Raw genomic sequence first — 11,618 nt, 5'->3', positions numbered from 1 at the left:
TGATTCTATGATTGTTACCCAGGGCTGCGATACATCTCGCTGTCAGGTTTGGAGGGATAATGCTGTTTGTGTCAACAACAGCACGAGCAAAGCATTGCTGCTAGCGGGAGCCTGAGAAGCTAAATGAGAGAGTATCTTAGGCAGAAAATCAGAGGGGGAGGAATGGTTGCTTGACACAGCAGCTTTCCCTGGGATTTTAGGGTAGGAGAAGGCAGGGAATTACATGGGACTGTGAAGTTCATCAACTGAGGCTTAGACTGATAGCAGAATGCAGGTCTATGAAACAGTGTTTATAGAGCTGTGTCAGCCCTCTGTGCACTGTGCAGTCAAGTGAAATAATAGAGTTGTTCTTCCTTCTCCTTCTTCATTTGTTCTTGGCTGTGCCTCTTCTCCTTCCTGGCAGGTGGTTTGGAACGAAACATGGGCCTCCTGCCACGCTGCAGAGGAAGGAGAGGCGCGTGCATCAGTGCTGGGTTGGAGCAGCGTGTCTGAACAACACGGCTGAAGCTGCTTCGCGCTGCTGGGCTCTGCTGTGAGTGCCGCAGCCCCTTGCTGTCTGTTTTCTGGGCAGGTTTCACTGTGTCTCTGTGTGTTTTTTCTAATGGAAAATGAGCGTCAAGCACCTGAAGGCCGTGTGTGTGTGAGCGCTTCAGCTTCTACAGGGTGCCTGTTCTCAATTGCCCGTGCGTGGGGTGTGACAATGGGGCTGCCCTCGTGTTGCCCTGTGACGTGTGCAGCAGGAGCCATGGCCGGAAGCTCCACGCTGTGCCTCTGGGGGGGCCAAAGCTCAGTTTGGCAAAATGCGGAACATGCCAAGAAAGCTGTGGTGTGATGGCATGGCTGAGCTGAGCTAGGGCTCTGCTGTGGTTGTCAGGAGTGTCCTGCTGCTGCCTGGTTCCTCTTTTTGCCGATTTTCATGCCTTTTTAAATACCGCCAGGTTAGCAAATTGCCATGAGCTTACTGAGAAAATTAACAAGGATGGGAGGGGGCTGTGTGTCCAAGACACTGGGATGGGAGGAGGACAGTGGAAGGGCACTGAGCTGGAATAACTCGCAGCATAACTGACTTCCCAGCAGGTGCTGAAGTTACATCAGTCCTGTAAACTGGGCCACCCCTGAGCATGGGTGCATCCCCACCCGGGTACGGAGGTCCCTAGTAACACTCTTCCCCATAACCTTTGGTGTTCAATTACCCCCAGCTCCTCCGAAGCGGACTGTTGGGGCGAGGTGTGCCTGTGGATTGTCACACTTACGTTCTGGTTTACAGTTGCCTGCGATTTTTCCAGGGCCCGTTGCAGTTTCGCCTCCTGCAGTTTCCTCTGTTGTCTCAGCTTTTCCTCTCTGAGCCTTTTGAAAGGAGCAAATAAAGGGTGGGTTAGATGCGGTGTGCAGCTCCACGTATCTGCTTTGGATGTGCAGCTGGTCTACCGGCGCAGAGGGGTTTGGCTACAGCTGATGCTGGGGTTTGTTGCTGTGAAGGTTGTACGAGGGAAACACTTGGTGCAGTTGATCCTACAGTTTCCAGAGTGAGAGAAGGAAAAAGCACGTCGGGCGTTGCAAACGGCCGTGTCAGACAGCCCTTCTCTGCCGCAGACGCGCGTTGTGCCGCCTTCAGCAGGTGTGTGAGGAGCTGCAGCTGACCAGGATGCTCACCGGCTTGGTGGGTGAATGGGACTTGGGGTGTCTTAAGTCCTCACCAGTGCAACCAAGTCTCTCACGTGAGTAGGAGGGTTTGACATCCATGGAGCTGCACTTTGCCTAAATGAGCACAGTGGAGGTTGATCCTGTCAACTGGCTGCAGTTCCGTAAGGAAATGCAGCACTGGAGATTAAATGGGCTTAAGCTATTGAACACTGTGGCAGAGAGGAAAGGAATTCTTAACCTTGTGGTCTTCAGGACCAATTTTAATTTCTCTTTGGTATTTTTGGTTGGTTGGTTGGTTTTCTTTCTTATTTGGGGCAGCGTGTGTGTCTGATTCCTTCCTGAATTATCCTCCTCCATCCCAGAGTAGAATAAAAGTGTATCAATTATTTGGCAAGTTCAGAGTGCAAAACCACTTGTGGAACATCAGGAAGAAACAGCGCACCTTTTCTACTACAGAAGTGAAGAAAGATGCAGAGAAAGAGGGTAAGTAGGGGGGAACTGTCACTGTTTTGGCTTTAAATCCTCTCACTACTCTCTTTTTTTCCGCTGGATCTGATTCAGCCTGATACCACCAGCTGTCCAGGTGCGTATTTGCTGTTTGTGAGGAGAAATTTTGTGTGTATAACCAAGTCAACAGGCATGTGTCTCATCTTGGAATCTAAATTTATTGTTTTGACTGGCTACTATTTTAATTTAATAATAAAAGTTATGTGTTTTGTAGAGGAAACACATGAAACTGGCCCTGCTGACAAGTGCCTTATGTACCTGTGCAAATTGCCTTCTTAAAATGGTAACTTTCTCATGATTTAATTTGCCCAGGAAATTTGTTCTTTTTTTTTTCTCCCCTCCTTCCAGATTTTGCCCTTCAATTCAGGACACAGGCACCTTCCAGGTCTTTTCTAAAGTAGCTGTGGGCTGCAGCTTGCTGTGTATCAGGAGATGTGAGTACTATGAATGTGAGACCATTCCAGAAGTAAAATGGGATGGGTTGGTCACATGAGCTTTCAGACTCCTGTTACGGTTTCCCTGGTTGAGCTGACAAATCTGACTCTTGTGGTGGGTTTGCTTTTGGCTGTCAACATTTAAAAATAGAGGCCCCATTTCCAGGAGAGGGTCTTGTCTTACCTTATCCTCTGTTCCTGTTTTTTGGCTTTCTCAGCCTGTTCTCTCTCTGCTGGTGGGATTCTCTGCAGGGCGTCCAGTAAATTATTGAGCTGTTTCTCCATCACCATCAGCATCTGCATGGTCTGCAGGTTTGTCTTATTATCCCCAGTGCAGTGGTAATAGACTTCCAGCACCTTCTTGTTCAGGCTTGCGAGCATTTTGTCCTAGAGATGGGATACGGGGAGAGGCACAGGTGGTTTCTGCCCAGCAGGACCACAACATCCCTCCGGCGAATCCGGACAGACGGCGCATGGAGCCGTTGCTCTTCCCTGCTTCGCTGTGGCCCGGGCCTGGTGGCAGCTGCCTCTGCGAGGCTTGCTCCCACCTCGTAGCAGCTGCGTGGAAGAGGCACTCGCGCCCCGGTTTGCAGCCTCAGCAGCGCCCAAACCTGCCCCTGCTGCCCCATTGCTGAGCAACAGTGTGGAGCCCACCCCAGCGCAACCCCTGCTTTTCTCCCAGGTTGGATATGGCTGGGGGAGAGGAACCGTGAGCACACGCTAAGCCCCTTGCCTGGATCTCGGGACGTACCTGTTCATCAGCTTTGTGTCCTCCGGAGGAAAAGAGCTGAACTTTGAGCTTCAGATCTGCGACTCTCTCCTCTTCCTTGTCGACAGAGGATTTGAGGGTGACGACCTGCTGTTTGAGCTCCGCTAACCTCTTCTCCCTAGGCCAGAAGAGAAGTGAAAGAGGTTATTTTGGAAAGGGCATCTCTGAAACACGGCTCCTCTGCTGCTTCCCAGCCCGGGACCGTCCCTGCTGCTGCCGGCAGATGGAGGTAACACTTCGCTCTCCCCTGGTTCCGAGAGCTGTTGCTGTACCTGTGCGGGGAGGGAGCAGTAGCGTAGCTAAACTTAGCCCAGGTGTTTTAATAAGGCGGTGGGGGACGTAGATTCCCCTTACAAAACCTTCACGGGAAGGCAAACAGCACTTTAAACAGGAATGTGTGTGTCTACTTGCCCTTGAAATACTCTACTGCAGTGACACTTGGCTCCCTGCTGGCTCCCTCTAGGAAGGGTTTGCATGGAGTCGGAATAGGTGGTGGTCTGGATCACTCCAGGACATGCCTTGTTTCTTCCTTTGATCTTTCTTTATGGGAATTACAGGATACTTCTGGCTTAGGTCCACTCCAGGATCTCAAATGCATCAGTTCCCCAGCCTGTGCCTTGAGGAGTAAGGAACAAATCCCAAGCGCTTGTCCTAGCTCCTAAATCACACAGATGGGATACTCTCCCAGGAGCTCACAAGGTGGTGGATTGGATGGGCTGCAGCTGGGCTCCAAGGTATGAGAAAGAGACTCTGTGGTGTGCTGTGTGAACGGCATTATGTGTGCTCTGCAGCCTGATGGCGAGGTGCTAGTGGGGGAAGAGGGGGTCACTTCTGCTTGAAAGCTGGGGTACAGGGACCCTTTCCCACCTCTCACAGGATCACACTTACGTGCTTTCATGTGTGGTGATGAAAGCGTGTTGGACCTCGCCCAAACTTTCCTCGATCTCCTGGGACTTCTGGATGAAGGATAAGTTCTCGTCCTCCATCTCCGTGAAAACAGATAGCAGTTGTTGGGGATCAGTAAAATACAGCTCAGGCTCCTGGAGTGGAAAACAGACATGATGAGTTTGTGTCCTCTAGCTTCTTTCCCACTGAACGTCATGGAGGTTGGGCGACACGTGCCCTGGTTGTTCAAATGCTCTCCTATTTAGAGAGGTCCATGACTGTCCCTGTACAAATGTCTCCCACCTTTCTGCCATGTCTGAGCTTAACGCTGCCTCCAACGCAAAGCACGTTTGGGGAGTAAAAACTGTGTGAGTCAGAAAACTTCAGTTTCGGACACCAAACAGTAACTTCACTGATCTCCCATTATGTGATGTTGTATCTTGTTGGGGGATGGCAAGCTTTGACACGATGGAAGGTTTTTGGAAAGTGGAAAAGGGAAGTTAAACTAAGGCAATTATAATACGTGTTACTAAAACATAAACGTTTATGAATGTATAAACATACATTTATAATTAGTGGCTACAATAACTCCTTAATACCATAATGAATAGTTAGAAGGTGAGAGAAATTAGTAACATCAATAAATGACACAGGACAAACAGAAAGTGTAAATATTTCAACACGAGATTTCTGACCTCATCTTCGTCCGAGCAGGTTTCGCTTTTTGCATCCTCCAGTAAACTTCTGAAAAAGCATTTTGTGTGTCAGGCCCTTAGAGAAATGATAGCTCAAAGGAGACCTTGTTAGTGAATTATGAACACTGTTGTTGTTTGCTGTTACTCTTTGCTCCTGAATAGCCCTTGGCACATTCACACGTTTGGTCCCGTGTGTCTGTGGGCTACTTGGGGGTCAGTAGAACTGCTTTCTTCTACTGACTCCCAGTAGGTTTCCTCTACACTGACTCCCAGTTGCTTGACTGCTCTCTGCAGTACTTGAGTCTGCATTGCCTTGTACTTACAGTTTTCTTGTTGATAGAGGCTTCAGGAAGTTTTTGAGCTGTGGCTTGATCTCGCATAATGACCTGAAATCCAAACTTTTTGAAGACAGCAGGAAACTTGGCACATCCATGTAACTGGTACTGGGGGGACTGGCTGTCAGACCCTGCCCTGGAGAAAAGATAGGTACACTTAGAGCATGGGGCTGTCCAGTGAGGAGTGGGCAGCTTCCCTGGCACTCACCCTGCTCTGCCGTGGTGGGAGGTGAGGCACTTTCTTCATTAGCTTTGGATGCTGTTTTCAACTCCTCTTCCTTTGTGCACTTTTTTCCATGTTCCTCCTGCCACTCTTTCGGAGAGAGTTGATAGAGGAAGTCCCTGTACATCTTGTACTCCTTCAGAATAATCTTGAATCTGGATATATCACTGGGGTGCGAGAAGTGGGCAAAGTTTGTTCGCAGGGAGGAAAGCCCCTGTTTGAACAGGTTCTTTCTAACTCTTGATACTCAGCTTCACCCAGAGAAGGGACAAGAGGGCACAGACACATGGGAACTTGCCCTGTGTGCGCTCAGTGGTCTGTCATGTGGAAGCTGTCTGGTCACATCCCTGTCACCAGACCCTTGCTACAGCACTGGGCTTGCTAATTTGGGATTTTTTACTTGAAAATGAATGAGAAATCTTGCCAGCTCAACTTCTAATGGGGATTACATTTTTTTTTTCCTTTTTCATTCCCCAGGTCACCATTAAAAAGCATTACTTAGTTTTGTTTGTTTTTTTTAATCTGAGACTAGGCATTTAATTTTGGGTTTGGAATATTTATACTTTTAAAAAATATAATTAAAATATTAGTTAAACTATTTTAGAAACAAAGCCAGCATCTGGAAAAAAAATACCAAAAAACCAAAAACCTGAAACATTTTGACTCTTAAAATTGAACAGTTTTAGAAATCTTTTCCCCCGATTCCCTTTTTCCCCAAGGTCTGTGAGGGTATTGCGCTGTGGGAGTGTAAAGGCTAGGCAGGAATATTGTGTAACGTTACCTTTGGAGATTCTTTATTTGGGAAGTGATTGCCTGAATCTCTCTTGTTTTCTTTATCTTTGCTGCGGTTTCTTTCTCGGCACTAGGGAAGAACGCATAAACAAGCCATGAAACAATTCAGCAGTAAGTGGGTAGCGAATTGAGGTGCATATAAACAGTGAAGATGATGTGGGGGGAGCACTAGAAATCTCTCTTACAGATGTACCCCAGGAGATGCTTGGCTCCTGCCTGAAGGCCCTGATTGTCTTGGCAGAGAGAATATGAGGTCCCAGTGACACTTTCAGGTTAAGGCCTCCCTAATTCGGCTGCTGCTGAGCATCAGTTAGCCTTGCGATGCCTGTAAAGGGCCAAAGTGCTCAAAACGCTTCACTGAGGGACTTTTGCTGCTGTGAGGGCTTGGGCAGAAGCATCTCCTGTTCATAAGGGTGTTGTGAGAAGACTGGAAGTGGGGGAGTCAACATCAGGTTTCTTGCTGCAGCCAAATCAGGGGCTTTTGCAATGAGGGGATTCCCCAGCTATTAATCTCCTTCCTCTCCTTCATTGAATGTGTGTGGGAGAAAGTGCCACCAGGATGGTAACTCTGAGAAAACTCAGACAGAAAGCATCTGAGGATGGCTGTTAGCCAAAACCCTGCAGGGAGGTCAAGCAAAAGACATCCGGTGTCCAGCACAGAAGGGTACACAGATGGTTCCCTCCATTTCCATTACATTTTCAGGGCTTGAACAGAGTTTCTATGGTTCTCCTTCAGGAACTCATCAAACATGGTAGCATCCTTCTCCAGGTAGTATTCTGCCTTTTTCAGTCTTCTTTCCTCCTCCTTTATTATGTTCTCCATCCTTTGAATCTCATCTCGCTTTACTGCCATGGCATACTGAAATGAACACGAAAAGCAACTCAGTCACGTCGGTTGGTTGGTGTTAAACTGTGTTGGTTTAGCTTTGTTCTTGGGTACCTTATTACCTTATAGGTGGTGGCAAAGAGAAAAAGGATCTCAAACCAAGGTGTGTGTCTTAGTGCAGACTAGGTACATGGGGGCCAGGAGATGTTTCAGAAGTGACATAGCAAATAAGCAGTGAAACTAAAGACAGAATCCAGACGTCCCAGAGCTGTGTTAACTCCTGGATGACAAAGATTGATTCGGTACACCAGCACAATAGTAGAGGTGAATAATGGGGGTATTCCAGCACAGCTCCCTTATTTGGAGTTCCAAATGGCTCCCAGATATAATTTATGGTACAGGACAGCAGGAGCCAAAATGTCAGCGTATCCTCACCAATTAAATAGTTGCATGCAAAATGTCAGCATATCCTCACCAATTAAATAGTTGCATAGCTGCTGCTGGATGGTGTGAATGACCTATGTTCCTTTCTTTCTTGGTTGGGGACTGCTGGGCTATAGACTGTGTCTTTAACACAGGACTTGGACAATCAGTGCATGAGGTCTGATGTGCTTCCCTGGTGTGATCTCTCGGCAATGGATCTCAGGGGAAAAAAACCCAAAACAAAACACAGGGAAGAATAATTAAATTAATAGAAAGTCATATTCTTAAAGCAGAGTACCTCAAGTAAAAATATCTCTCTTCTATCGTTTATGTAGTCACGGCAGGTCTCCTTTTCGAAGGTGTAATCTGAAATAAGAATATAAAGTTGATCAGACTAGAGCGGGAAATACAGCCAAGGCAAAACACAGTGGATATGGAGGCTGCCATGAGCATGGATGTGGTTGGCGTTGAAGCCAGCAATAATGATGATTTTATCAGCGTTTTGACCTTATTTAAGATCGGCTTCATACGGGCTTCCGTGGAGAAATTCTCCAGGTAGAATGGAGTGGAGAATCTGGTCCTTACAAAGGTCAATGTCCTCTGGACATTAATGGCAAAGTTACTCCTCATGCCAGAGGCAGAAAATCTAGGCCCACATCCGCCAAAATCCAACTTTCGGTCAGTTTAGTAGAAATGTCTGCATGCCACAGGGTTCTGAAACTCTCAGCTGACTCCCAGCTGGTTCCCAGAGCTCACAGCTACTGCAGAGGCCGTAGGGGATGTTGGAATCCAGGCCACTGCGGTGGGGTGGCACGTCCTGTGTGTAAATGCAGAGAGGGAGATGGCCCAGCCCCACAGAGGTTGGCAAGATGTAACTATTGTGTCTGCAAGAGCTCACCAAAGTCAACTAGAGCGGACTGCTACTCCCATCCCCTCTTTGATTTTTACTTTAGGCTGTTACTCAGCTGAGCAGCACCACTACAAAGATAGTAACCGTTCCCTACCTTTTTTAATGGCTGTCTTGCATGAAAGTCTTTTCTGAAGGGTTTTCAGGCTCTCTCCATTTGTTGCCTGTTTTCTGCTCTCCTCTTCTTCCTCCTTTTGCAGAGCTTTCCTGATCCCTTTTTGGTTTGATTTTATTTTAGTGGAGTAAGTAATTTTCTCATGGATTTTCATGGTCTTCATCCTTTCACGTTCCTACGAAGTCAGTTATGTGGACAGTTTGATTATGTGCTTTGGTTGCTGTGTTTTTTAAAGACACGAGTAGTTATTCACAGTCTAGAATTCTGCAGGCTACTGATACCCTGCTGATGGATGTTTGCCTGGTTTATCTGACTAATGCCAGTGATACTCTGCCATGAGGCAACCAAAACACTTCAGTTCTTAGCATTTGTTCCCATTTGTTGATTTGTATTCTGCATCCAGCCACCAGCTGTGCTAGTTTGTACCCACTCAGTGTCCTCATTTTTTCTTCCTGGATTATTCCTGGGAGAGAATGGAAATTTTCAGAGATTCATGTTCAAGTCCCCTAGTTAAAGGGAACAGGACAGCCCATGCTCAGTACCGACTCAGTCCAACTTTCACAAAGGCATGTAAGCCCTCCAGTTCGGATTGAGAGGATCTATTCAAATCCACTCCAGAGCTTTCTGGAGGGTAAATGGTTCTTCAGGCTCTGTACTTTGACGTGTGCTGAAGTGTAGTTTATTGCTCTTTGCAGTTTGGGCATGGCTTGGGCTGGGGATATCACTCAACAGGCAACCTTAGTACACTTCTTCGTAAGCCCTTCCCCGTACGTATATAGTGTCCTTCCACCCAAGCTAGAACCAGACTATCAGTCATCAGTATGTGAGGTGAAGAGGCCTGCCTAAGCCTGTTTGGAGCCTTTCCTTTGTGATTTAGAAACAAAGACCTCTTGCCTCCACACTGCTGCCTAGCTCCTGTAACATGTGCAACAATTGGACCTCTCAGAGATGGGACAACCTCTCCATCCCTTTTGGATTGCATGCCCTAAGGAAAGCCCACTGCAGAAAGAAGGAAGAAAGAGACATTCCTGAGACCCATCTCTCTGGTCTGGTGGGTTGCAATTCCCTATCTTATGGGGAGAAATCTAAGGCACGAAACCCACGTCATCCTTTCTTCCCAGGCATTCATGTTGTTGGCAGTTCAGAAGGAGGCCACATCAAACAATGGAATACAGCTTCCCAAGCAGAAGGCAAAGCCCACTGAAGTGGAAAGCAAGAGATCTTGCATCAAAGCTTTATGTAGAAATAAATGCTTACAGCACTGGCAGATGCCTAATTCCAGGAACAGGAACACATGGTAAATCTACCTTGAAGTAAACAAAGTGACATTATCCAGATTTTTCACTAGCAACCAGCAAGCCTGTGCTCAGATCTGCTCTTGGTAAAGTTAATACCTCATCACCGACTTCAGTGGACTTGAAGCTGATCTGGGGGAATCTCAGCTGAATTTCCAGCTATTGTTTCTCTCACGCACTAAATTTTGCTGTTACATTGGTTGGTTGCCTGTCCTAATGAGGTGCTTGTCTATACATTGGCCTAAAGCATGTATACATACCGCCTTAGCCTGTTGTCTTTCCTTGTCCATTATTGCGAAAATATCGATAACTGGAGGAATTGTAAATGGATTTTTCATTGGGTTTTCTTCTTCTTCTGGGCTTTCTGCAAAAAATAGATGAGGATGTAGAAGATGGGAGGCAGAATATTGGGGCCCACTGCAAAGGGACTCTGAGCTGCTGCATCACGCCTGAAGGGTGGGCAGCTGCGCTCACAGCCGCAGGCGTCTAACGGTGCTGAATCAAGAGCGGGGAGCTGGATAGGGCTTATGAGAAGCCAGTGATATAACTACATAACTGAGACCCCTGTATGGTCTGTGTCACGCCCATATGTGCTGATGAACTCAGGATTTCAGCCATGGATTTTTTTTAGTAGTAGCCATGAAATTTTTTTTTTTTTTTTTTTTTTTTAAGTAGTCTGGAGCTACTTTACTGCCTCAACTGATCGTGGGTAGAAAAGTCTGAATACAGGCCTCTCCTTCAACCCAGCAACCAAAAGCTGCCGAAGCTTCGTGACCTTACCTGACAGCACAAGCTGGGTTTCCATTCCAGGTTTGGAAGAGACACTTCCAGATGTTGACTCTGTATGTGGAGATGGCATCTTTGACCCTGGCCCAAGGAAAACCGTAAACAAATCAATTAACTAGAACCTGCCAGTGACTGATTCACTAGGTTTTATGGCCATGATGAGCCCAGGGGCTTTCTGGATCTTAACCACTGAGCCTTTTGTGTCTGTTGGAATTAACCAAAAGCTTCAGTAAACTAGAAAATATTTATGTTCTGACCCCAAAAAGGAGATGTTCGTCCCTGGCTTATGTAAAACTGTGTAAAACACAGCCCTCCTGACACACACACTAAAGGGAAAGCAAAGACAGAACAATTTGGAGATAACAAGCAATCAAGTCCCTTGTCTCTTGTTGCACCCACATCTCCAGTCCTGATCCACACCCGTACTGTTTTATCCTCCCATTGCTGGTTCGCAAACAACATTTTTAACCCATAATGCTATTACCAGTAGTTGCTCCAGAACTGTGGGTTTCTTGCGATAAGGCTGAACACTTGCTGGACAGCACAGACATGCTGTAGGGAACGCTGTCGTGTTTAATTTTAGGCTGGCAAACTGTTGAAGGTCAGGTTTTGGTTTCTCTGAATCCAGTCTCTTTTTTGTAGTCTTTGCTACGGGTCCTAGGGGAAAAGGTATAATTGTAGTGATCTCACTTAGAAAGAACACACAGACTATTGTTGAAGTTATTCTTTAATCAACAAAGGCATCAAGCTGGGTCCCAGTGAGGTTACTGGTTCAATTGATGCAATTCTTCTGCTGGGACCATTCCTGATCTGCACTGGTATAAGACACAGCAGAAAATACCCTCTTCCGCTTGCACTAGTTTTAAGGCTATTTTAGAGCATCATCTGTGCTCTGAACAGCCTCCAGTTTTTATGTATTTTGAGCTAAACTCATCTGGCCTAATTTCCCTGTACATCCTTGGTGCTTTGTGTTTCCTATTGG

General features: G+C 46.8%; 1 protein-coding gene across 1 annotated transcript; it reads right to left on the bottom strand.

The window, feature by feature from the left end:
* Positions 1–326: 326 nt before the first annotated feature.
* Positions 327–11,187, bottom strand: CCDC38 (coiled-coil domain containing 38). The gene is made up of 15 exons (XM_010161374.1): positions 11,121–11,187; positions 10,631–10,717; positions 10,111–10,214; positions 8,538–8,730; positions 7,832–7,899; positions 6,980–7,143; positions 6,274–6,354; positions 5,474–5,659; positions 5,258–5,371; positions 4,935–4,980; positions 4,243–4,394; positions 3,337–3,472; positions 2,770–2,972; positions 1,254–1,347; positions 327–437 (listed from the first exon to the last, which is right to left on the bottom strand). The coding sequence occupies exons 1-15, from the start codon at positions 11,185–11,187 to the stop codon at positions 327–329; spliced, it is 1,806 nt and encodes a 601-aa protein (XP_010159676.1).
* Positions 11,188–11,618: the final 431 nt, after the last annotated feature.

Source organism: Eurypyga helias, unplaced genomic scaffold (genome assembly GCF_000690775.1).
Source record: "Eurypyga helias isolate BGI_N326 unplaced genomic scaffold, ASM69077v1 scaffold48341, whole genome shotgun sequence".
NCBI lineage: Eukaryota > Metazoa > Chordata > Aves > Eurypygiformes > Eurypygidae > Eurypyga > Eurypyga helias.
The sequence above is the reverse complement of the archived record's forward strand: the minus strand, read 5'-3'. Positions and strand labels throughout refer to the sequence as shown.

Excerpts from the sequence above, each read along its gene's own strand:
- CCDC38 (XM_010161374.1), bottom strand. The coding sequence starts at position 11,187 with ATGTCTGTGCTGTCCAGCAAGTGTTCAGCCTTATCGCAAGAAACCCAC. Across the intron at positions 10,215-10,630 it reads AACCCAGCTTGTGCTGTCAG|AAAGCCCAGAAGAAGAAGAA; the intron begins GTAAGGTCACGA and ends TATTTTTTGCAG. Across the intron at positions 2,973-3,336 it reads GACACAAAGCTGATGAACAG|GACAAAATGCTCGCAAGCCT; the intron begins GTACGTCCCGAG and ends TCCCATCTCTAG.